Raw genomic sequence first — 24379 nt, forward strand, 5'->3', positions numbered from 1 at the left:
GAAAAGGGACAAACATTTTTAATGGAACGACAAGTTTCGCTAGTAAAAATGTTGACCTGTGCACCCCCTCTTCATTATGGCTGCCATCGAGCATTTACTTTTTTACCTAATAGATATAAAATGACGTGTGTGAAATGCCAAGGCTTCGATCCGGACAAAAGCGGATCGCACAAAAAGTGACCACAACGGCAAAAAAAAAAAAACGCAAAGAATAATAAACAACGTCGGTATTAAATAAGAAATAAGAGCGTCGACAAATATCAATAACGACTTGAGCATGTTCAATGAAGTGACCGAAGGTTGCGTGTCGGGAATAATAAATACATCCCCCCAAAACTCGCCTTGGTCTCTGATGGGGCTGCGGCCATCCGGGTCGAAAGTGACTGTGCTCCTTCATGTCCACACTAGGTATACACGCATAAAGGAAAAAGAAGGGGAGATCATGGTTGCCATGGCAACTTGACGACCCACACTTGGAAATGATCCACTACACAGGACCGTCCTGGCTCCCCATGCTACTTTTGTCTATCCCAATGAAGAGGAAAGACAGTGGGTGGGTAGACACTATCAACGTCACTGGTTATAAAACATTCGGTAAGCTTGTGAGGCAGCATACTAGAGTATATGGTAGGCTACACCCGTACCGGTATATAGCACCTACCCAACAGCAAACTGATCCCCCCCCCCCCGCTCCCACCTTCCGCTTTCTGACGTAAAGCCGCTCGGTAGGTCTTCATGTCACGATCGCAATCTTCGCCTGTCTCTACCCAATACGATCCTGTTAACAAAGGATTGACGCAAGAAATGTTTCGCCTTGTTTTCGGTGTATCACTAGCACACGTTTGTGTTGGGAACGCATGCTAAGATTCGTCCGCAGTCACCTCAGTGAACAAGTCCGAAAGCGATTAGCTTTTTCTAACAGTCGGCTTCTTCCCTGCCCCACTCTCTCCCTACATAGTAACGAGTCATTATTGTATGTATAAGATTGTAATCAAAGTTCTCTTGTACCTTTGTGTTTTCGCCTTTTTTCTTTCGAAAAACGACCATGTAATTATATTATAAGTAGATGGGTTAATAAAAGAAAAAAAAATTTAAAGTAGCACTATATAATACCATTATCAACTGAAGAGAAAAGCAATCTAGGAAAGGATGAGGCAGGAGAAAGTGTCCATTTCATGAGAAAATGTTGATATTTGACCACCCTATGCGTCCAATTTGAATTTGTCCGGCTCAAACACTTGCTTTAAGACACCGCTAAGGATAGCCTCTTTGTCGACCAGCGTGGCACATTTTTTCTTCCATGACGGCCAAGTCTTCCTGTCCGCTTCGCAGCTGATGACGATCTTATTGTCGTCCACTGAATTATCGCTTTCTTCAAAGTAAATTCCGCCGCACGATTCAACGATTTCTTTTTCGAAGTTTACGGAAAAAAGTTTGATAACAAAACGAGTGAGTGGAAATTTTAAATATAATTCTACCTTGCATTTCAACCGGTTTCGGTACGACGGATGGCGTTGCGTGAAAAATCCACCCGGACAAAAGCGGAGTCTCTTTCGCAACTTCGAGACTTTCAGAAAGTTTGAAATTAAACTTTTCCTCGCCCGCTTTGTCTAAGAGCAAATGCAACCATGGATCTGGAACATTGTCAAAGTCTCAAAGATATTACCACGTGAAACTATGAGATATCATTCCCATAAATGATTACCTACAAACTTTCTGCTGGAACGGCATTTAGTTAACCATTCCACACCGACTATCGGGGTGCCCAGGCCGACGCAACAAAGAAATTTCAGAGTTCGGCGAATACGGTCCGTTACCAAGACAGAACAGTCTTTAAATGTCGTAACAACTCGTCCTCCTGAACATACCCATTTAATTTAATTCATTAATGACAAAACGTGTGTCTTACCGAGGCTTTCCACAATTTTGCCATGTTCGCCATCATCGTTAATGACCGTGAATAAGACTCGAACCTACGTAAAAAATCATTTCCATTATTTATTTAAAAAAAATAAAAACCTGATTCATTACCTGGCCAGCCAGAGGTCTTTTCCGCCTGCGTGTGGCCTCCGGGATGGATGGCGAACTAGATGCGATAGAGGACGTGTCTGTGTTGTTGTTAACGCCACGTTTACTTCGACGTTGTGATGTTGTTTTATTCAAGGCACTTTCGCTAACCGACTCGTTCATCGGTTCTTGTTTGATTTGGTTTCTTGTTTTCCTAGTCGTCACCGGTGTGGTCGCTTTTGCTGGCCCAGTAACTGTGGCTGTATTGCCTTTCTTTCGTCCACCGCGAGTATTCCGCGTTGTTCGATTGCTCGCTATTGCGCTTTCCCCACCTGATTCAGCTGCATCGGATAAGGCAAGCGAGACTGGCGCTAGCCTGGCAACGGATTTTGGTTCATCCATTGATTCGACTTCAAGTTTCACCGGCCGAGCCGGTCGGCTAGAAGAACGTTTTTTAGCTGCAACAGACTCTACATCATCCGGTTGGTCAGGTGGCTCCACCTTGATTTTTCTCCGTGGCCGTCCTGGACGACGTTTAATCGTCGGCTCAGATGCGTCCGTCTCATCGGAAGACATGACCTCTACTTTGACCGCTGTTTTAGATAGTTGAACCGTACGCCGTTTGGGCGCGACAGGTTCCACTCGATCCGGTTCTATAAAATCTAATGTGTTTCGCCTCTTGGGCACGGGTTTGCGAGATGATCGTCTAGGAGTTGGTAATTTTACATCGATCAGTTCAGCAGATGGCGCTAATGGAGCTGCCATATCCTGGGATGCCTTGGCCTCTTCCAAAGCATCTACTTGATTGCTGACTATTACTTGCCGAATTTTCTCTAAATGAATTGTTGGTTCTTCTACTTCAGTAGCTTCAAACCCAACAAAAGGTGGATCTGCTGTTGGTGCAAACGCTGTAGGCGTGGGCAATGCAGAATAATGAGAAGCAAAAGTGAGTTCGAAATCGCTTTCGATTGATACAGCATCTTCCCTTGCTCGGCGCTCTTCTTCACTGTTATCGAGATCCATATCGTGTGGGGTTGATGTTCGGTTATTTATAGAGGAATTGACTTCAGGTAGCAGTTTGCGGCAAGCTTGACCAGACCGACGGATAATTTTCCTCTTTTTCCGAGGAGTTTCTTCATCACCTGATAGTGATTCGACCACAAAGGGCGTTTCGGCCACGAAAGGTATTTCTTTAGAGGCCACGGATGTAACGGGAACGAAGGGGGTTTCGGCCACAAAGGCTGGCGATCCTTGGAAGTGGAAAGCTGGAGAAATAGCTTGTGTTTCTTCATCTGATTCTTCGTTATCTGAACCATGGAAATCAAAGACGGGCGATACAACTGGTATAGTGACGCGATCCATTTCTAGGGTAGGATCATTTACTGAATCATTGGCGTCTTGCTTCTTTTCGGATTCGGTAGTTAAATTTTGGCTTGGTTCAGGACAAGGTGAAGAAACAACAAAGAGATCCGGAGATAAAGGACATGAATCATCAGCTTCGAAATCCCAGTTGTCAACTTTTTTCAAAGCACTCCAAGCTTCTGTCCTCTGAAGAGGGTTTCTATCTTCCATACTTTGGGTGGAGGGTACTTCCTGGATGGAACTCAGCGGGTGAACAGGAGAAGATGGTAAGGTTTCGCAATCAGAATCCTCATCTTTTTTCTCTAGCATAAGGGTTGAACCCGAAGAAGCTACTCTATCAGAAAAATGCATTAAATTAGGATTGACCTGGGTTCGATCCTCGTTGTCATCTTCAATTTCCATATCACTTGAAGTACTAGTTCTCATCACCCGTGATAGCATATCACAATTGGATTCTGGAAAATGCAATAGAACAAGATTAGGTATATCCGTTAAGGGTTACTTTATATTTTCTCCAACCTGCCGATAAACCAAAATTCCTTTTTCCAACAGAAAGCGGTTCGGTATTTGAACGAACGCCTAGTGGTTGTGTTGGGCCGTCATACAAGGGGGTTACAGCTCTTGCAGACTCTCCCGCGGAACTACTTTTCTTGTAACAGCCTGGTGAGCCCATTTTTGTATTGTAGTGTACTGGAGAAATGGGGAGAGTTTCTAAATCTGATAAAGATGTATTTTGGCTAGTTGGTGATGGTGATGTGCAGGTTTCTTCACGGGAACAGCTAAGTGTGTCTGGATTGGTAATGACGAGCCTTTGTGTGGGGCCATCGTATAAAGCAATTTCTGGGCTAGTACAATCTTGGTTTAATATACCAATATCTGGAGGATGTAGTGGAGGAAGTGGCTGGGTTTTGTCGTCATCAACCAATATCATTGTGGATCTGATAGATGGTGTTTTTGTTTGCTGGAAGTCAACTTCATCACAGAGGGAATCCTGGCACAGAACTGGAGATTCTGGTATTGTGTCACAATCAGAATCAAAGTCTTCTGTAGGTATCTGTTTTGTTTCTAATAACGAAGTTTGAGCCACAGCTGATGGGGATTTGCATATTACAGCTGTGTTGATGAATTTCAGTGGTTGGGTTGGACCATCATAAAGCACATTACCGGCATTCAAGGTACATTCAATGTGTTTCTCAAAACCTGCTTTGTTTTCCCCATTGCCAATTTCTCCAATGGCCTGGGTTTCCTTATCGTATATGCTGTCCGAACAGTCCGAAGCGTCATACTCGTAAGGGACAGTAGACATGGAACTCAGGTCCTCTTCCGAATCACACATTCTGTTTCGCTTTGAATAACCGTTTTTTAACACTGATTTTTTTCTTTTTATAATTACTATATCAATTAAAATAACGAAATTTACTTTGTTAGGGACGGCAATTCCCGCGCCACATGTTTCTATAGCATCTTATTCAAAACATAGCAGACGATAAACGATCGCAGTAACTTAGGAAAATAAGTAAACATTGGACACCACAATGGCTCTTGGTTTTCTTGGATGAAACTAATTTGCATGAAAAAACATATACCAATGGCCGACTTTCAGAAAAAAGACAAATTCAATTGCAAGTACGCTGATTGCCTTTACAGCGAAGGTTCACGGTTATATTTCGAAAAATATCGTTATTTGAAACAGGTATGTCTATCATATCGTAATCCGCTCATAATAATTGTATTTTAGCCATTTTTTAAATGCAGCATTATGATAAAGTCCACAACACAAAAATATATGAATGTACTAAATGCTTTAAAAAATTTGGGACCACAACTCTTCAGAGAAGCCACATGAGTTACTGTGGCAGAGAATTCAAGTGCTCCTGTGGTGTTGTGTACAAGAGCAATGAAGCTCTCTTGACTCATGCAAAACGAAAAAGACACCCTTTGGGTCCTTTGCCCAGGTAACTAAATAAGGTTATTTCATATTGAAAACATTCAAATATTTTTTTTTGGTTTAGAGCCATTGGAATAGAATCAACTAATGGGAAACATATTCAGTCACCCAGTACTGCACACTCTTTATCAATAAACTTTTCTGCTGGCTCACAATTGATAATTTTGCAATCAAACAACCATGGACATCCCAAATCTCAAAGCTTAACTGAAAAAGGCACACAGGAATGTTCGATGCATATAATGGATGCAGCTGTTTTCAGTAGATTATCAGCAGCTGTTGCTCTGAGTGAACTTGCATTAACTAACCCTTCTAATCAATTGCCAGAGAAGAGAGAAGTGTCGACACAAACAGATAGTAGTATTCCTGATTTATGGTTGAACACAGTTCAAGAAGAAACAAGCAGCCTGGATTCTAAGGTAAACCCATCTTTTAAGGATACAGTGAATATGAAATGTCCATGTATGATGCCATTGCAACCCTACTTTCTAGATCCAAGACTTTGGCACGCAAACGGAGGATGTTGACTTCAATGTGGTTTTGAATCCTGAATCACCTCAGAACCCTTGTAGTCCGTGGTTAGGGCTACAAGCTTTTAGTGCCGAAACGCAAACAGTTGACGAAGACGCCGTTTTGCGACCTTTCAATTTGTGCAATATACAAACCCAGACGCCGTGGAACGAAATGAGTGACGATGATACAACAGAACTCGCCCATACAGAAACGCAAACCCTGTTGTCTTCTTTTTTCATAGATGATGGCAACGTTCCAGAATGTCAGGGTGAGCGAAGAATGAATTCTTTCTTGGTTAAACAAAATTCTGAAGATGCCGGTACTGACCCTATGGAAATCTTTGATTGAAAGTACCCAAAAAAAGTATTAACTCGTAATATCCCAAACTGATTTATGATCAAACAAAGTACGGAATGGAATATAATATATATTTTCGCGCGTGTGCGTGTGCCAGATTTTCATGTAATGCGGATGTTATTAAAGTACAAAATAACAAATCAAAGTAGGCGATAGGCAGATACGATGCAAATACTTTGCTCGTCATATCATGCGGGCGGAATATCCCTGGTATCACGAAGAGTCGAAATAAATACCAGCGTAGGAGAAAAACGATTATGCGAGATCATTTTCGTATAATAATGGCTTTAACAATTTCTTTTTTAGTTGTCCCTTTCGCGTTTTGTTCGTACTTCTTCGATACGCTCCATGCTTTGTAGTGCCGCTGCCACCACACGCAGATGGTCTACACCCGCTAAAAGATCTCTAAAAACATAAACAAACAATCACTCTTCGGCCCACTGTTAAATCGAATTAAGATGTTGCTGTACCTGATGGACCTTTCAGCACTGTTGGCAGCTGTTTGGAGTTCTTGTGCAGTGTGGCTCAGGCTTCGTGACTGACTCGGACTAGTTTCCTCGTTGTACTGTAGGCGAATGGCTTCTTGTAAGCTCTTGACTTCATCCTGGTTAGAACCAACTTGAATTTAACGGGTTTCACTGGCGATTATATTGCTTACCTGAAGCCGTCGGTTTTCTTTCTTCAGCTGGACAACTTGGCTTTCCGATTGCGCGGCCCGTTGCTATATCAGGTACAATCAAACTACAACCACTTTCACAAATCTTGGACAAATAAAGTTATTACCGTGGCAATCTTCAAATTAGACTCGATTTGTTCCATGGACCGCTCCAGGGATGAGGCTTCTTCTGATTCTCTCCGTCGATGCTCTTCTAGAAGTGTTTCTAGCCGGTCAATCCTTAAAAATAAGACCAATTTTCCAGCTCTAATGAATTATCAAATTGGTTTTGGCTTTTTTACCGAGCGAGAGCCATCCGTTCATTTGTAATAGCCATTTCTAGTTGCTGTCGCAATCTTGCATTTTCTTCCAATATCGTGCTGTTGTGAGGCATAACTTGATTTCCGGGCGAGGTTTCTATCGATTCCTGGTTCATTCGGCCCGATTGCATAGGCCCATCGGAGAGAAAATCAGGAAGTTGCGTCAGGCTGTTTACGTTTTCATTGTTGTTAATTTCATGGGCCTTGAAAATGAAAGTTAGTTAACATTAACAAAGAACTTCAACACAGCGATGGATGCTTGTACAACATGATTCACCTGCGCTGCGTCAGGAAGGACTGGTTCCTCATGAGGTTGTACATCGTTAAGAATAACTGAGGAATTCAAATTCGCTAAATCTAATGTACCCAATTGCTCAACATCATCCTCTATATGAGGGGAAGCAAAGTTTGCTATGTCCAAAGGTATTGGCATTGCTCCTAAAGGCAAAACCCATTGAGCTATGAATTAGATGGAACGCATAAGGATATGTTACCAGCTGCATGTATAGGACTGTGGCTCCTTGGGAGATCTAGTGGACTGTCAGATGAAATTGTATTATTTCCAAAACCCTGATCTGGAACATGATACCCATTTAAATAGCTAACTGAGTTTAAATCATGTTCAACCCCAAGATAGTCTTGAACAAAGTCTGGAAGTCCACAAGGGCTTATAACATCACTGTCAAGTCCATGTCTTGAAGTTCTTGTTTTGGTTTTTGGTCTTGCCCCTCCACACCGGGTGGCTTCAAACTCTTCTTCTGACATTCTGTGCTGATCAGGCTGGGGGCATGGACCAGTATTTTGAGAACGTCTTAGAAAATGCCTAAATGAGAAGGGGTTCTCTTCTCTTGTACCTGAAAAAAGCCAAAATTGTAGTTTAATCCTATGTTTTGTCAGAAAAAAGAAAACTTAATATATTGCTTGGGTTCGCACAGTGGGACCCCAACATAGTAGTATGTTTAGAATTCACTTTAAAAACTACGACATCATTCCCCTTGTATCCTAGAATCCATATACGAACTTTTCAGAGACTCAAAACAGTTAGGTGAAATAGTCAAGCACAAATACCGTGCTCATTGTGAAACTGTTATGGTTACCTGTGGAAGCACTGGCTGATGGTTGCGCAAATCCACCGATCGCTCCTTCACTCTGATCATTATTTTTCTCGCGATTGTCACTGGATTCATTCTCTTCTTTTGTACCGTCAGCATCCATGATTTGTGTTAATTTGTTTCTTTTCTTTGCCTTCTATCTGCCCGCTATTGTCGAAAAAACGAAGACCAAAAACAAACAAACGCCATCTATGGAATCCATCTTTAACCGCGAAAACCTATGATCCGGCTTCATCTGGATTAGATCCGTAGTCGTGTAGTCTGCTTCATTTGCAATTTGTACGTATAGTGTGACACATACTTCAATCTGTGTTGGTGCTAAAATACATTTTTCTGTGATTTTATTCATCGTTTTTTTAACCTAGTTTGACATGCAGATAAAAAAAGATAAACCGTCTCTTCCTTCAGTGTGGAATCGAATGCTATCGAAAAATTCCGAATGGCCTGATAAGGTATTTGTAAAAGTTATAACATTTTCCCGCTTCAAACAAACAAAGTTTTACAAAATTCATCTTCTGTTCTATTCACATTACTTTAGGATGAATTCCTTGATGTTATTTATTGGGCTCGCCAAATACTTGCTGTCATTTTAGGTTTAATTTGGGGTGTATTTTCTTTGCAAGGATTCCTTGGGCTTGCTTTGTGAGTTTTAATATTGAGTGCAAGAGGTGTTGCTAAAGAAAGTTAAATGAATATTCAATTTTAGATTTGCATTAGCAAATGCTGGTATTCTGTATGTTTACTTCACATCCTTCCAGTCTGTTGATGAAGAGGAGTACGGTGGTGTTTGGGAATTGACCAAAGAAGGATTTATGACTTCTTTTGCAGGCTTCCTTGTGAGATTAAATAGTTGTAGGATTTCTTGTCAAGCCATATTAATGAAATGTATTTTTTTTTCTCCTTTAGGTGACATGGACAATAATTTACTCTGGCCTTCATCATTGAACTTTTCATCTTAAGGTTTCAAAAGTGAAATAAACTATCTTGTCATCAGGCATAACAAGTAGCAAGCATCTGTATATTTCTTGTGGTACCTACATATGGCAACTATAAGCTTGTAAAAAGACAATATAGGGGATAAGTGTTGATAATATATTGAAGTGATAAAATATTAGTATTTTGATGCAGATTTCAGCTCATAGTCTGAAAAACCATTATACTGCGAAGTTTTACTAGTGGAGTCTGAAGGATCACTATACTGCGGAGTTTTACTAGTGGAGATTGATTTATGTTCCCCAAATCCGTGAGAGAACTCAAACCATAATGTACGTGCATACCTCTCCCGAAAAACAAAGAAGACAAAAATTGCAAATCCTTGCAGTGAGTTGAAGATGCAAAAGAGATAGGCAAAGACGAGCCTAGCGTCTCCAATTGATAAGAATCCAAATACCCAGGCCAGACCCAACAGGAAAAAAATGCAAACAGCCATCCGAAACTCATACCACGAGCGCGTCGTCATCGATTGTGTAGTTCTCAAGTTTGATCGAATACGTAAGCAAATGACACTCTTGAGGATACAAACGAAAATCATAATATTGAACAGAAGAATAATAGATACTGGAGTCAAGACAGCTATGTAAAATGTTTCGAGCTTTATCCAACAAAAATTGTCGTCACCTGCATACTGATTGGGGTCGTATATGAAAATCCCCAAAACGGGTAATATAGGAAGACCCCAAGCAAGCGGACTAGCCTTCCGCATGAAACGTGATTTGTAATTTTGAGCTCCAATAATTACCACGTAATTTAGGTACTGATAAATTCCTTCCACCACCATCCATGCAAAACAAGCCAAAAGGAAGTAGTGCATAGATGCAGCGGTAGTTTTGCACATTCTGGAATCAAACTTTACCAAACCAGCGCAAAGGAAACATCCCGTAAAGCAAAATAGAGCCAAGCAGAAATTAAAAAGAATTTTGTTACCAAGAGATTTTCGCCATTTTCTAAACAGCAAAAATGTCAGTATCACGAGGGAAAGACCAACCATCGAGGCAATGCATCCTATCACAGAAATTAGACTAAGGGCAAGCCAGTGGCCGTAATCCATCGTTTGTTCTTTATCAAAATAAGGAAATAATAAAGCTAGTGGAGTTAGATGATTGCACTCGCAAATGTACAGATCCTGGCTTCTACCGACGTACTGACATCCGAACGAAGACCAACCTCCCGATATGGACGAGAACTTATCCCAAAAGACACACACTGGTTGGACTGATAGATTGTGTCGAGATCGTGAGCGGAAAAAAATTCGAATACTTTGGTTCAAGTTGGAAATGACGGAATCACCTACTTGGGCTACGATAATTGGGCTATCCACGACCAAGGACATAGATGCATTATTGTTCGAAAGAGCAGTGACTGGACGAGCATCAAAGATGTCAGCATTGGAAAGTACGCTGAAAGAAAGCGTTAAACTAGTGGCATTGCTGAGTCCTTCTCTTCTGCGAATTTCATCCATAGGCAAAATAATGGCGATATCCCTATGCACAAGCTCTTCCGCAAAGTTGCTTTCAATCTTGTTCTGTAGAATTTGTGACACGTTTTGAATATCCAAGTTGTCTTTTCCTCCCAGATTGGCGCCATACCCCACTACATTCCACGGATCCCTGATAGATTCAGTTACCATTTTCGGATGATGGAATATCACGCTATCCTGTTCTTTTGGTACGTTAACGTGGCTCATTACCCGTTCCAGGCTATTCACCAAAGAGTTTGATACTCCTGGTAAAGACTGTGCTAGCTCAAGTTGATTCGGTGAAGTTAGCATCTGTTAGAAGAAAATAGTGCTTTTAATTCAACGCTATTCTTTGATGTCAAGAATCAAATAATAAATCAATCAAAAATGGTAAATATTCTACTTACAGCAGTTAATGTTTGTGAAACATCTTGAAATTCTTGCACCGAAGGCTGCTGAATACGCTGTACACTAGCGTGAAGGAGGCGAGCAGCTTCAACGAATTCCACTCCGGTTGGAACATTATTACTGGCATCGTTGTTTTCGTCTGTCCATCGGGTCCCAGCAATTTCAGCCAATGTAACCAAAGCTCCAGACGGGCTAGTATTGTTGGTAAAAACGTCGTCTGTCAGTTGACGTAGTTTTGTCAGTACATTCGTTGCTTCTCTGCAGGTACCGTTATGGAACTGCAGTGATTCATTCTTTAGGAGAAATTACGAAAGTTATTAGTAAAAAAATGCGTTTAAAAAGTAGTAAACCATTTTACAGTAAAAGGCTCCCAGAAGGCTCCGGTATTGTGAGTGCCTAAACATTTTCGTAAAATGGGAAAGCCATCCCCAGCTTCACAGGGGTTTAAGGATTCTCTCGTGAAACCAATGGGTGATGTAACCCATGTTATATTGAACAGCTTTGAAGTTCCAAACGCTGTTGAAGTTTCTTCCTGACACGCGTCCGAAGCACGAACATAAAGTACTTCATAGTGATAGCCTTCTTCCGCTGGTTGATTAAGGAATTCATTCTTCGCAATTTCTGGCCAGCTTAAAAGTGGAATTGATGAAATGTTAGTGATTACCATTCGTACTAGAAGTTGAGTTTTATTTTTAATGCTCCATCGCCGATGACCTGTAACTAGTACGGTGGTTCCGTTGGTGCCCAACCTTTCTAAACGCCTACTTACGTCTGCTAGAGGATCAGGTGAGAAATTTATCGAATTATTTTTCTTTTCGGTTTCAACTTGGGGGCTGTCTAGCAGCATCACGTATATGTAAGAGTTCGTGGGGCGTAGGACAATTATGGGCTCAGATCGAACGAATCGACGTGGCCAGCCAACCCAACCTTCGCAATTAAAAGTATTTGCTTTTTTGAAACTTGGACGAAGGGAAAATTCAGCAGGAAAGAGACTGATGGTTTTAATCGGTTGTCCGTCTAGATAGCACCTCATGTCCATTCCTACATTTACTGCCGGTAAACTATCAGTGATCCACGGTCTCCAGCCCTGAGAAAAGAATTGTGACAAATTGCCAAAGAATTGTGGAGTCGGAGTCCGGTACATTTCCTGGCTTGATTCGACTCGTATAATGTCATTGTTATCAGAACGTACTCTGATATTCTGGATCACATTCAAGTAGATCACAGCCTGACAAAGGACTTGATAACGAAGTTCTGAGTTTTGGGGTAATAAATTCCAGGATTCCTCCATTACGCCATAGTGACCAGCTGTCCAATTGGTAGACGGATGCCAATTGAAGTCTTCAAACAAGCAGTCGATCTCGAAATTCTCCCAGCAAAATTTTTTTTTAGCTTCTGACCATGACAAACCGATCCAGGCCGATTTTAGTTCGGAAAATTGTTTGCTATTTCGCGCGACATTCCACGCATGGACTTTGCCACCATGCTCAAACGTGGCCATGGAAACATTAGCTGTTGTTCCATTGTTCTCAAGATGGCATGTTTGGTACGCCTGTTTCCAATCCATGGGCGCCTCGCTTTGAACGAGGCGAAAGCAGGTCAGTCGACCTTGCTCAATTACGTAGCCATTCCAAGGGGATGGGCACAAGTTTATGGATGCATACGATGAGACGGTAAGGCTAGGTCGATAAGCACAGACACCCGGTATCGCCTTTTGGGTACAGGAGGATACTTTGTTTTCAGAAGTAGTTCCAGCAGTTTTGTTCTGAGTAAGTAGTACGCATTCATCTTCATCTATCAGACCTCTCCAGGTTTCGATTTCAGCCGTCCAGGTTATGCTTTCAGGGGCTTTTTTTTTTAAGACAAGAAGAAATTAACGAATACCGATGAATTTGCACAAAGATCTAGGAAGCTTACCATAGTTAACTGACGAATAATAAAGGAAAGGTCCGTAAACGGAAGATCGACGAACAGGAAGCCACATCTCTTGATCATTTTTAGCCCCCTGCAGGTGCTTAACTAGAGAATGGTGGGTAGTGTAGTTTATAGCTTCTGTGTCATTTAAGGGCCATTCGTTCATGCAGACAGCCATAGTTTCATTCCAAGATCCGCTTTCTGTAACTTTAAAGCACAGTTGCATACTCTCCATCCACTGGTAATCATGTCTACAACGAGTCTCGTGTTCTGTGATGAACCGTGCACATTTCTTTTCAATCAGAACGATAAATAGTTAATTCCACTATTTAGATATCAATAGTATTAGCGATAAGATACCTTTACGTTAAGCGATGTTAATGATGCACCTTGCGAAAATTCTGGTAAACATTGCCGGGTTAACAGTTCTGCGCGGTTGTTTTCATAAACACACAAGGTCTTTCCGCTGATCGGGTGGAAAACTGGAGCGGGCCAAGAAGGCGGCCAAAACAACTCATTTGAAGTGTTAGGAGCGGAAATTGTAACTTTTTCTCGAGGGCAGTAAGTTGCCCATTGGACAGTAATATTCTCAACTTGCAACTGACTACGTAGCTGTGAACTGTTACCGACTTTTTCACTGATAACGTCTAAGCAGTGGTACAAGGTTGTGTCCTGGATATAAAAAAAAATAAATGTAAATTAACTAAATATGCGAGAACAACCCAGTCAAAATATATTTTTGGTTGTAAATTATAATAGTAGTTGCACGGTATTCTCGTGTCGTACGAAATTTCTTACCGGGTATTGTATAGCAATGTCAACGTACAACGAACATCGATATTCTATTACACCTGATCTGAGGTGTTGAGAATATAATGGATCCCAGGAGGTTACAACGTCTTTAAGTTTTAAATGATTACCGAGAACGATCTGTCAAAAAAGAGATAACTAATTAAAGAAAACCTATGCTGGAATTAAATTAACAAACTATTAGTAGCTGCTTCCACAAGTTACCTCGTGGATGAAATCTCGCACGTTTCCCATAATGTTGTCAATGTTCACGGAATTATTTGTTATATTGGACACGGTTATTGAAACGATCCCATTCAGCACTCTGCGATATGTTACAATTATTGCATTTGATGTCGTTACCTCCACGGCGCCAAACTCTTTAACCTGGCATTGGTAAGTCCCTTGCTTTTGGTAAATGGAGTGCGTGCCTCCGTCCGAAACCGATTTGCTCTTGTCGTGAACCAATGCAGGGATTAAGACCTATATGTTCATCACAAGTTCATTATTATTTAATTATTCAGTTTCAGATTTACTCTGAAGCACACCTTTTGGTATTGTCTCAAGAAAACGCCATCCTTGATCCAGGAATACTCCAACTTCCTAGTCCCATTATAAGTAACCTTACATCTGAGCATCAAATTTGTTTCATTTCGATCAACTTCCAGGTGATTCGTGACGATTCTCTGTTGAAAGCTTTTCTGATCCGCCTCCAGTTTAACTCGGATAACCCTTCGTGGGAGTTCTTTAAAAAATTGCTAATTCATCACTCTGGAATATGAGAATGCAATTTGGCGTAACATCGAATCTTGGTGATATCACTTACCGAGATTGTTGCGCTCGTTTTTCCTGTTGATACTGATGGCACATATAAAAGGAAATGTACTATTGCAATCTACAGATTCGTACAGCATCCGGTGGTTAACAACAACGCAGTCCCGTTTGGGGAACCACTGAAGTAACGGATGTCCTGGTACCCATTCAGATGGAGCGATTGGTAGGAATTCTAGACCATCGATAATGTCCATAATGTGTAAATTTTTTTCAAAACATTATGTATCCTCAGAGTACAATAAATGGTTCAATAAGGGAGGGATAATTGACTTACCCGGTTGGTGATGAAGGAATTGAAAACGGTGGTTAATTCGATGGAGACTAGACCACATTCGACCACTAGCGAAGCTAATATTCACGGAAGACATCCATTCTTCGATGTACTATATGTAGAAGATCATGGTAAAACCTAGGTTACTATAAAAATCGTGTTGCAATAAAGGATGTTTCTTACAGCGGAATACTCGGAAGAGACGAGCGACCCTCCCGTTTGTGTGCAATCAGTGTATGCAGTAATCCAATTTGATGGAATTGTCCGGGACCAGAAACAGAACCGCTGATCATTTCCACAATTAAAATCTTGTGCATTGGCTTCACACAACATGAGAATAGCGAAAACAGCGACCTGTATGCGAGAAATCATCTTGAAAAACTGTAATTTTACGAAATTTTTTCCTGAGTCCCGCAACAGTTTCCGCTACGCCACAGGAAAACCGGGAAAACAGAGAGACGTCACATCCTTGTGCTAGAGACGTGCCATTGGTGTGAGAAGGGGTAACGCGTCCGTGTGTAACTATAAATATTTCATTGGTCAGCGTGACAGAACAGCATTGTTGAATTTACGTAATTTGTGGACGTAAGACGTCTCATACTTGAGGAATAGTACGTAACGACCAAGTAACTACAATATAAGGACTAGATGGACATTGTTTCGAAATTTTCATTCGTTTTCCTTGCTTGATTGTAACGTACATAATGATTCTTTGAGCCTCTTCACTTTGCCTTGCATATCGTCAATTCTAGGGAGCAAAAACTGACATAAGATAGTTACAGATTTAAAAAATGTTAAGCAACAGGTAGCAAGTACCCACTAATGAAGTGATCTCTCCAACGACTTGGCAGCTGGTAACTCGATACAAGGTTGTCGCAATCTCGAAAATCTTTTTGTTATGGCTACGCTCCGGCAATGCTGCAAATAAAGTTTGAACTGACGAATGACGGTTTAATTTAGTTCTCTAGGTTCTATTAAAAACGAGTAGTCGTCTCTTTGTCATAAACTTGGTCAGTGGCAATTGTTTCATTTAGTCTTCTGCGAAAGCGTAACGGTAAAAAAGAAATTTTCAGTATATATCATTCACTTTAAGTGACACAAATGAATCTGCTTTAGGAAAAAATTTGTAATTATAGAACCTACTTATTCCTACACATTCGTCGACCACGTCATGGAAATTGGAGACGAAAACCTGCCTCCATCTGTTAATTCAGTAACAAAAACAGAAAGTTTAGTTTATGCAATGCCTCGTTCTCCAGGAGCAGTGAGATCAGTCTTAGTTGCTGTCAACACATCTGTTAATGAGGCCAAAAGTATCAACGATTTGGTGAGTTTAAAGATGATGTTACTTTTGTCTAGAAACATAATCTTAACAAGTAAAATATTTTTTTCTCTTGATAAGTCAGTCAGTATGACGTCATATCAATATAACTATTGCAGTATTGATAAGAGTTGTTGTCATAGAGTAGGTTAAGAGTAAAAGCCGATAGATTATGGTTTAAGATAAGAGTTTTATTATTCCTGCTATTATTGGCAAAACCTTTTGCACCATTCATCATGATGTCATCAAGTAAATTTTATTGGAGTTGGAAAAAGTCCTTTAAATAGTAAAATTTTTCATCAATGATCAACGTAACAGCGGTGGCGCTAGTCGTTAGGATGACTCCGGAACGTTCACGTCTGGTGAATGGTGAAAGTGGTTGGTAGGCGTGTATTGTTTACGTTCCGACTCGTGTCTGTGTCTGTTCGGTTCATTTCTGTCCATTTTCTTTAAAAGTATCGACTTTCATCCAACAGAACGTTGTTTGCAGTTTGTTAAGTAAGTAATCTTAATATTTTGTTGACAGCAGAACCACAGTTAAGCATACGGTCTATATCTGAATATATGACGTCATTGCAGTAGAATGAATTGGTACGACCAGTTACGTTGTACACCTGAAGGTTCCGTCTGTTGGTGATGCAAGTTAGAATTTATACTATTTTTTCATATTCTGGTTTTTCTTGTATAATGTCTTCAGCAGTCATTAGGTATTGTCCACTTTGTCACCACATTTATAAGAATTTATTTTATTTTTATTGATAGATAGAAAAGCTCAAAAACATTGATATCATTGTTCTGTTGGTAACAATAGTGCAATGTGATAACAATGGCAAACATTGAACAATCATATTTTCAGAATCTTAGTACAAGCAGATAAGGTAAACAATACTAATATAGAAGAACTATTTCGATTATTGATCAGTAAATCCCGAGTCTGCGCTGTCGTGACACGAAGACCAACGCAGATTTTGTTTTTTGCACTCGACCAGTGACAACATCAAATCCTACCAGCAAAGATTTAGTTGTAAAATGTTGCCCTGCAGCTAGGTATTAGTATATTTTTAGTCCTGAAACAATTTCCGGCGGTTGCGGATGGATATTTTGAGTTTCCGGTGTGGCGAGGCCACTAAACAACAGGGTCGTAAATCGCATTATGGGCAACATCCTATGGGTAAGGATGTCGATTGCATATTGCATTGCTACTTTTTATTTTTACAATTTTATTGACTTTAGTTTTAACTTGTACATGGCTTTGTATGAGAACATCACCATCCTTGTTTATTGTTCTTTTGTTTGCACAATGGAGACTAGGCCAGACCAATTTTTTTTCATCTTATAGAATCAAGGACGTAGTTCAAAGTTCGAACACTTGATGTCGCCCATTGCCGATCATATTTTGTGAGATCACAGCGGAGGAAACGTCCTCGAGGGGTTAAACTCGTTATACTAGTGATGGTACACATTCTCATCATTCTCGTCCCTCATTCCGTAGTTAAGAGAATCTCAGTCTGCATGTCGAGTGATGCTGTTGTCAAGGCTGATCCGTCGTGTCACAGATCGCAGATTTTTCGCTCTATTTAGTCACGCAATGCAATTCTCTTAGTTTTCAAAGACATTTGGCAGTTTCAGCGCGTTGCCAAAAGGATGAATTTCGTCCGCAAATGGCTTCAGGTATTTAGTGTTTTGGGTGTTTTCTATAGTGTTTTGTGTTATCGTACCAGCTGTTCAGAACTCTGATGGGGGCTTGATTCAAGCAGCCCTCCAAGTGCAAGCTAAGTGAAGCCCAAATGATGTTTGTTGTTCTTGTTCCATAACCCTATATTGGGCTTTAGTTGATTGCAGGAATGTCGGGAAGGAACGTGCCTGGAAGCGTTCATAAGTTTGCCTATTTTTGGAGAACTCAGTTAAAAACAACGGAGATCCATGAAAAAAAAACGGGGGGGGGGGAGTAGAAGATAATAGCCACGTAGTAACTATATTGCAGTCGACCATCTCTTGGCCCTTGGGGCCAAGCGACGTGATCCGACTAAACAAAAAGAAACTGCTGTTTTATTCTTTTTTTAAATGTTTTTTTTTTTATCCATGGAAAGTCATTGTATTTCGTCATTTCCAGGGTTCGGGGGCTGCCGAGGAAGAGAAATGCGAAGCGGTTACCACGGACCTGGAAGCAGAGGCCTGGTCTGAACGGACGGCCGTTATTACCCGATACGACCATGAGACGCATTGCAATTTGGCTCGTGGATTTTATTGCGGATCTAGCCGACAAAGTCGTTGAAGAAAGTTGGAAACAACCTGACCAAACGAAAGAAAATTCCAATTCGCTGCATTTGAAGAAACAGAAACTTTTTTTGCCCGATTTGGTGCCCAGTGTTGCCACTTCTCGGCCTCTCACCGACACAGTCTCGGAATCGGACGAATACGAAAGCGCTGACGAACAGCCGCAGCTTCAAAGTATGTAATAATACTTTTCACTTCAACAATCGTTAAAACATATGTTTGTTGTTTGTTTTTTAAAGACACACTTTATCTGGATTCAACTGTCAATCCGTCGACGACCTTTGACGCATCCACGCCCATTGACACACCTGGTTGGCATCTGGATTTTGATTCCTCACGCGTTGCTCCAGTGGGCGATGTCACCGTTGATGCTAGTCTAAAAGACTATTCGTTGCCATCCGTAGATACAGCACCAGAGAGTTTGTCCCAAGAACCTCCAGCGCTACGGGAAGAAACGGATGGATTGGGAGCAATTGCAAATTTCCCTGCCAGATCATCGCAGCCATTTTCACCTTCGTCAGGTTCCGACGTTGATGTCTCAGTTGTAGATTCTGAAGCAGACACGCTTGCAGCAGTGACACCTAACAATCCGACGAACGAAGTGGATGTTGATTTAATTAACCAGTTCGAACGTTTAGTGCTTTCAAAGCAAGTGTTATCTAAACATTCACCGGCTACACCAACATTGAACACAACTTTTCCGTTGAACGACGAAGACGAAAACACGCCAATTGTTGCTGTGAATCAAACTGTTTCGTCTGTTAACGAGGAGAAAGATAATAGTATTCTCCCGGCGAACGTAACTCAAGACATCTTATCAACGACTCGGGACCTTTCTGCTGTCAATCCAGACGATTCTGAATTTACTTCGCTCGTCGATCAGTCCGAGCAGAGCTCATTTGCAGATCTGAAAGGTCCACAAAAGACCAAAAATTTAGTAAGCGACCAGCAAATCGTAGAGAAGCAAACTACTCAAATTACTGAAGGGGAAGAAGCCGCAAGCGACACAAGAGAAGGACACCCTGTAGTAGAAGAAGAAATAGATCCAGTGCCTGAAGAAGCGAAAGCCCCAGTTGGAGAAGAAGCAGTCGTCCAGTCCGATATAGAAGAAGCTAGCTCAGTTGCCGTAGAACCAAGTGTGGGTGTCGTGGTGGAAACCGTTCCAGTCGTCGAAGAAGAAAGCATTTGTAAGGAGGAGTCCGCCATTATCGTGCAAAAAGAACCCGTTTCACTCACTGACAAAGAACTCGTTTCAGTCGCAGAAGAGGAATCTGTTCTGGTTGTAAAAGAAAATCCCGTTCCAGTCGTAGAAGAAGAACCTGTTCCAGTCGTGCAAGAGAAACCCGTTCCAGTCGTAGAAGAAGGACCTGTTCCAGTCGTGCAAGAGGAACCCGTTCCAGTTGCAAAAGAAGAACCTGTTCCTGTCGTGGAAGAGGTGCCCGTTACAGTCGTAGAAGAGGAGCCCTTTCCAGTCTTAGAAGAGGAGCCCGTTCCAGTCTTAGAAGAGGAGCCCGTTCCAGTCTTAGAAGAGGAGCCCGTTCCAGTCTTAGAAGAGGAGCCCGTTCCAGTCTTAGAAGAGGAGCCCGTTCCAGTCTTAGAAGAGGAGCCCGTTCCAGTCTTAGAAGAGGAGCCCGTTCCAGTCTTAGAAGAGGAGCCCGTTCCAGTCTTAGAAGAGGAGCCCGTTCCAGTCTTAGAAGAGGAGCCCGTTCCAGTCTTAGAAGAGGAGCCCGTTCCAGTCTTAGAAGAGGAGCCCGTTCCAGTCTTAGAAGAGGAGCCCGTTCCAGTCTTAGAAGAGGAGCTCGTTCCAGTCTTAGAAGAGGAGCTCGTTCCAGTCGTAGAAGAGGTGCCCATTTCAGTCGTTGAAGAAGCGCCCGCTCCTGTTTTGGAAGTGGAACCCGCTCCAGTCATCGAAAAGGAAAGCGTTTCGGTCGTAAAGGAGGAATTGCTTTCGGCTGGTGAAGAGAAAAGCGTTCCAGCTGAAGAAGAGAAAGCTATCCCAGAAACTGAAAAAGAAATCGTTCCAGTTATTGCCGAAGAAACGGTTTCAGTTGCATCAGTTCTGGAACAAGAGTCTGTCGCAGCAACTGAAGAATCCATCTCATCTGCTGAAAGAGATCTTGAGCAAATTATCGGAAACAAAACCACTTTAGTCCACGAAGAGCAAAACGTCGTTGGCGAGGAACAAAGTATAATTAAAGAAAGGGCTCCGGCCATTGGAAGCCAGCCAGCAAGTTCGATTGAGAACAGCGACGCCGTAGAACCGGTAGATGTCAATAACAGTGACACCGGTCTAGCTGAAGGCGATTCTTCCTTTTCTTCCGCGGCTGAACAAACTGTCCTGAACGCAGCTGACAAGAGCAGCTCCATCGAAGGTAGTGAAATCCCTAGCGAAGACATTCAGCCTTCCTCAGCTGTTGAAAACTCAGAATTTACATCGTCTCAAGACCCTGACACAAGCGTAGCGAAACCAACAAGTCTACCCGAAGAGAAGCCGATTGTACCTAAAAAAGGGTACGACCTCAGTTTTTTGGACCGCTTTGACGATCTAGAGAACGCCACACCATCCATTAGTCAAGCCAAACTCCTTCCACAGCTGTCGACCCCGATTACCGACTACTCTGCTTCCCCAGGTAAATTGCCCTCTATTTTTGTTTACCTGAAACAGGTGCCCATAATCGTCATAGTTGTCGATTGACATTCAAAAGAGTTGTACAGGAAATGCTAAAGTAAGGATAACATGCTAGTGGCGTTCCGTCAATATCTTGTTACATGCTCAAGGACGGTTAATGTTGTGGCCGAGGTCAGATTCATATGTTAATGAGTTGGCACCCCAAAAAAAGAAATACCTGTCAATCTTTTGATTACTACCATTAAAATAATCACATTTTTTTTTGTACTGTTGAAATTTTTGCTTTCTAGTTACAGAACAGCACTTCAAAACCGTTGAGATTGACAAAGATCAAGAGGTAGAAGTGGCTCAAACTATTGACACGACATCCAACGTGGAAAGCGAAAAAGAAAATTTTGTTCCAGTGAATTCGCAAGGTAATAAAACAAATTAATCTGCTATCTTATGGATATTAATCGATTATTTTAGAATCCCAGCCAACGGAAGTGAGTACTCATAAAGAACCTGTCTTGGAAGATAAAGCAGCTGACGTTTCAGTACATACAAACCCAGAGCAAGAACGCGTTGAAGAAGAACCTCTGATTGTACCCAAAAAAGGTTACGATTTGAGCTTCTTGGACAACCTGGAAGACTTGGAAAACGCGGCGCCTCCCATCGTTGGCAAAGGTAAAAATTAACGGTACCGCTTTTGGTATTACAAAAACGTTCATTTACAAATTTCATGTCTAGGATCTCAAAAACCCAAAATGAAGGAAAATGTGTCAGCCAAAGACAATATAGCTGAACCAGCAGAAGAGCAGCCATCGCCAGACAGCAAACCAGAAAAACCTGCTGGTTCAAGCCCAACCAAAAAGGCGCCAGTTGTTCGAAAACCCATCCGTCCTAGAATCGCGCGACCTGCAGCTACTGCCACCAAAGCAGATGCGTTTGAAGTGGAATTTGCTTTCGATCCCAATGAGGATCCGTTCAAACCCAAAAAGAAATTAGGAGCTTCCCCCACCAGAGATGGTAGTCCTCAAAAGCAACCCGAAGCCAATATCTGCAATACCCACCAAGTTGTAAGAAATGTTGCTCAGTTGTGTAATTTTACGGTCCATCTCTTGAACTTAAGATTTACTTTCCAGGATAATTCTGAAGACAATAACACTGTGATCGAAAGCATTCCTCAATCGGCCTCACCGAACCCAGAAACGGTCAGTGAGCGGCTGTCAAGCGAAGGCACTGAACAAGAAGAATTCCGACCTGCCCAGGAAGTCTTTCATGATCCATCCGAGCTGGATTTCCTTATGCAGCACGGTGGTTCCTCGCATGATATTGCTTTGGCCAGGCAATCGCTATTTGTCAAGTTTGATCCACTTGTCACAGGAAGACCTAGCATGTTTCCATCTCGCCCCTCTGATGGTGGTAAAATATTTCGGGATATTTTTATAATTGAATGCCTTTTTATTTTCAACGTGTGGTCTTTGTAGGTGGTGATGAGACGATTCTAGCGGAAGAATCTACCGGTCGTAAATCTGCGGGAGAAAGTTTATTCTTGTTCAGCCCACCACACGCTTCAAGCGCACCCAAAGTAGAAAAAGCGGATTCGGTTGAAAAAGCCCGTCCACAGGAGTGCTTAATGTCCAGTCGAAATGTGACAGGCGATGTTTTGAGTCTTAACGAACACAAGGAAGCATTGAAACTGCAGGAATTGTTGTTTCAAGACAAGTTGCTTCAAAAGGAACGTGAAATTCTAATGAAAGAAAATGAAATTCACGATTTCAAATCAAAATTTGAGGCTACCATTGAAGCTCAAGCACAGATGAGGTATTTCTGTTAAAAGCTTTTGCTATTTTGAAATCCATTTATTCATGTCTTCCTTTACAGACAAATTGTCGGTGAATATGAGAAGACCATATCTCAGTTAATTGCCGAAAAGGAGAGGGAAAAGGCGAACATGGAGACCACCCTGCAAAATACTATAAAGGAAAGAGATCAAGCGATCGAAGATTTGAAAGAAGTGGAGCGTGCTTTTAGTGAGTTTCATCGAATGTACGAAAGGAATCGTACCGCAGCTGAGAATTTGCATAAGAATGAAGAAGCTTTAAAGAAAGCTTTAGCAGCCTACCAGGAGAGGTTGCAACAAGAGCAACACAAATATGAAACGCTAAAGCTGCATGCCGCTCAGAAACTGGAAGGGTATGTATCTTGTTTTCCTCTTCACTACGAGTGGCCATGGTACCCATTATGGTTTTGTTATTCAGGGCTCAACAAGAGATGGAGAACTTGAAGCGCAATCTTGAAGGCGAGAGTTCTCGGGTGAAGGCTCAGCTTAAGAAAACTGAGATGAGATTGGCGTCGGTCGAGCAAAGTCTTGAGCAAAAATCGAAGGAGAACGAGGAGCTCACCACTTTGTGCGACGAGCTCATTAATAAGTTAGGATCCAGTGCTAAGTAAAGAAGTCCCACCCTCCACCGTTATCCTCTTCAAAATGATTAATATTTCATTGCTACCTAAAATCGATATTTCATCTTTTATAAGTTTTTTTTTTCTTTTAGTTGTTAGTTTTTAAAACTTTTGCTTTAAGCTCTTATTTGTGCCTTGCCTATTCATCACCTGTCGCGATAATAATTTCTACAGCTCTCGGAGAGTCTGTCATTCTTGTAAAATAAGTACTTCAGGAATTACATGTTTCACAAACGCGTTGATTGGCTAGGAAACATCCACGTGCAAAGAAAATTGTTCTTTTATTTTCATCATCAAAGACTCAATCTTGTTCCAGGTACCATATTCGCTGTGAGCTATAAAAAAATTTCTTTTTTTCTAATCTGCGTTTTAGCCGGACACAAATCGAGTTTGTAACCATTCACAAACAAGGCTTCATCTTGGGGTTATTTTATTTTTTTGTAATGCATCAACGGCGGCTAGACAGTTGATTACTATGACGCAAGAAATCATATCAAAGTTGGACAGAAGGAAAACAAGTTGTGACCTAGTCGGGTTTCACTTGATGACTTTGAGATTTTAGGGTCCTCTGTATTATATCTGTCCTTCAGATCATATAACTCGCTCATTTCTTTCAATTGAATTCGGGGACGTCAGAGTGCAACTAAATGGAATTGTGACGTTATGAGGAAAAGCGCGTCGAACTGTTTCAGTAAACAGACCGTGTGGCGGGAATCCAACCTTCTGGATTGGCTCTTGTGTTGTTGGTGCAACCACGTGATA

The 24379-nt window shown here is 41.6% G+C and overlaps 7 protein-coding genes across 8 annotated transcripts in view; 4 read left to right on the forward strand and 3 right to left on the reverse strand.

The window, feature by feature from the left end:
• LOC130692143 (uncharacterized) overlaps positions 1-18250 on the forward strand; it is a 73763-nt gene extending 55513 nt beyond the window's left edge. Inside the window, exon 9 of the transcript XR_009421067.1 lies at positions 18237-18250. The gene's annotated coding sequence lies outside the window, so the exon portion shown is untranslated. The remainder of the gene's footprint in view (positions 1-18236) is intronic.
• LOC130692126 (mediator of DNA damage checkpoint protein 1-like) lies at positions 117-4817 on the reverse strand. 2 transcript variants are annotated; one of them, XR_009001352.2, is made up of 8 exons: positions 3889-4817; positions 2032-3824; positions 1910-1973; positions 1706-1858; positions 1479-1634; positions 1114-1408; positions 1009-1029; positions 117-950 (listed from the first exon to the last, which is right to left on the reverse strand). XR_009001352.2 is itself a non-coding variant. In XM_057515200.2 (6 exons), exons 1-6 carry the CDS (start codon positions 4703-4705, stop codon positions 1203-1205), a joined length of 3189 nt encoding a protein of 1062 aa, XP_057371183.1. In that variant the 5' UTR covers positions 4706-4817; the 3' UTR covers positions 1053-1202. The 2 variants fall into 2 exon arrangements, 1 of the variants encoding a protein (XP_057371183.1); XM_057515200.2 differs by lacking the exons at positions 117-950; positions 1009-1029 and having other exon boundaries at positions 1053-1408.
• LOC130692124 (titin-like) lies at positions 993-23890 on the forward strand. Its single transcript, XM_059495464.1, is given in 12 exon segments — positions 993-996; positions 16082-16272; positions 18380-18508; positions 18510-18717; positions 18783-21173; positions 21463-21588; positions 21641-21838; positions 21902-22230; positions 22297-22576; positions 22642-22978; positions 23039-23350; positions 23416-23890. Coding segments are annotated over 11 exon segments (4659 nt in total). The 5' UTR covers positions 993-996; positions 16082-16116; the 3' UTR covers positions 23609-23890.
• Positions 4874-6283, forward strand: LOC130692132 (uncharacterized). The gene is made up of 4 exons (XM_057515207.2): positions 4874-5062; positions 5125-5324; positions 5382-5736; positions 5810-6283. The coding sequence occupies exons 1-4, from the start codon at positions 4925-4927 to the stop codon at positions 6176-6178; spliced, it is 1062 nt and encodes a 353-aa protein (XP_057371190.1). The 5' UTR covers positions 4874-4924; the 3' UTR covers positions 6179-6283.
• LOC130692131 (paramyosin-like) lies at positions 6242-8467 on the reverse strand. The gene is made up of 8 exons (XM_057515206.2): positions 8260-8467; positions 7657-8016; positions 7440-7600; positions 7145-7365; positions 6971-7082; positions 6846-6908; positions 6658-6791; positions 6242-6592 (listed from the first exon to the last, which is right to left on the reverse strand). Exons 1-8 carry the CDS (start codon positions 8375-8377, stop codon positions 6490-6492), a joined length of 1272 nt encoding a protein of 423 aa, XP_057371189.1. The 5' UTR covers positions 8378-8467; the 3' UTR covers positions 6242-6489.
• LOC130692142 (GEL complex subunit OPTI-like) lies at positions 8567-9280 on the forward strand. The gene is made up of 4 exons (XM_057515219.2): positions 8567-8726; positions 8813-8916; positions 8981-9110; positions 9181-9280. Exons 1-4 carry the CDS (start codon positions 8646-8648, stop codon positions 9217-9219), a joined length of 354 nt encoding a protein of 117 aa, XP_057371202.1. The 5' UTR covers positions 8567-8645; the 3' UTR covers positions 9220-9280.
• LOC130692123 (uncharacterized) lies at positions 9272-15332 on the reverse strand. The gene is made up of 11 exons (XM_057515197.2): positions 15129-15332; positions 14949-15057; positions 14667-14846; positions 14389-14585; positions 14066-14323; positions 13850-13981; positions 13412-13723; positions 13055-13343; positions 11496-12985; positions 11137-11430; positions 9272-11041 (listed from the first exon to the last, which is right to left on the reverse strand). The coding sequence occupies exons 1-11, from the start codon at positions 15315-15317 to the stop codon at positions 9386-9388; spliced, it is 5106 nt and encodes a 1701-aa protein (XP_057371180.1). The 5' UTR covers positions 15318-15332; the 3' UTR covers positions 9272-9385.
• Positions 23891-24379: the final 489 nt, after the last annotated feature.

The sequence above is a fragment of the Daphnia carinata genome, chromosome 1 (genome assembly GCF_022539665.2).
Source record: "Daphnia carinata strain CSIRO-1 chromosome 1, CSIRO_AGI_Dcar_HiC_V3, whole genome shotgun sequence".
Taxonomy (NCBI): domain Eukaryota; kingdom Metazoa; phylum Arthropoda; class Branchiopoda; order Diplostraca; family Daphniidae; genus Daphnia; species Daphnia carinata.

Excerpts from the sequence above, each read along its gene's own strand:
- LOC130692126 (XM_057515200.2), bottom strand. The coding sequence starts at position 4,705 with ATGTGTGATTCGGAAGAGGACCTGAGTTCCATGTCTACTGTCCCTTAC. Across the intron at positions 1,974-2,031 it reads AAAGACCTCTGGCTGGCCAG|GTTCGAGTCTTATTCACGGT; the intron begins GTAATGAATCAG and ends TTTTTTACGTAG. Across the intron at positions 1,859-1,909 it reads CAAAATTGTGGAAAGCCTCG|GAGGACGAGTTGTTACGACA; the intron begins GTAAGACACACG and ends GGGTATGTTCAG.
- LOC130692132 (XM_057515207.2), top strand. The coding sequence starts at position 4,925 with ATGAAACTAATTTGCATGAAAAAACATATACCAATGGCCGACTTTCAG. Across the intron at positions 5,325-5,381 it reads CCTTTGGGTCCTTTGCCCAG|AGCCATTGGAATAGAATCAA; the intron begins GTAACTAAATAA and ends TTTTTGGTTTAG. Across the intron at positions 5,737-5,809 it reads CAAGCAGCCTGGATTCTAAG|ATCCAAGACTTTGGCACGCA; the intron begins GTAAACCCATCT and ends CCTACTTTCTAG.
- LOC130692131 (XM_057515206.2), bottom strand. The coding sequence starts at position 8,377 with ATGGATGCTGACGGTACAAAAGAAGAGAATGAATCCAGTGACAATCGC. Across the intron at positions 7,601-7,656 it reads CAGTCCTATACATGCAGCTG|GAGCAATGCCAATACCTTTG; the intron begins GTAACATATCCT and ends TTTTGCCTTTAG. Across the intron at positions 6,792-6,845 it reads AAGAAAACCGACGGCTTCAG|GATGAAGTCAAGAGCTTACA; the intron begins GTAAGCAATATA and ends GGTTCTAACCAG.
- LOC130692142 (XM_057515219.2), top strand. The coding sequence starts at position 8,646 with ATGCAGATAAAAAAAGATAAACCGTCTCTTCCTTCAGTGTGGAATCGA. Across the intron at positions 8,917-8,980 it reads GGATTCCTTGGGCTTGCTTT|ATTTGCATTAGCAAATGCTG; the intron begins GTGAGTTTTAAT and ends ATTCAATTTTAG. Across the intron at positions 9,111-9,180 it reads CTTCTTTTGCAGGCTTCCTT|GTGACATGGACAATAATTTA; the intron begins GTGAGATTAAAT and ends TTTCTCCTTTAG.
- LOC130692123 (XM_057515197.2), bottom strand. The coding sequence starts at position 15,317 with ATGATTTCTCGCATACAGGTCGCTGTTTTCGCTATTCTCATGTTGTGT. Across the intron at positions 14,324-14,388 it reads TCTTGAGACAATACCAAAAG|GTCTTAATCCCTGCATTGGT; the intron begins GTGTGCTTCAGA and ends ATGAACATATAG. Across the intron at positions 12,986-13,054 it reads TTATTCGTCAGTTAACTATG|CCCCTGAAAGCATAACCTGG; the intron begins GTAAGCTTCCTA and ends TAAAAAAAAAAG.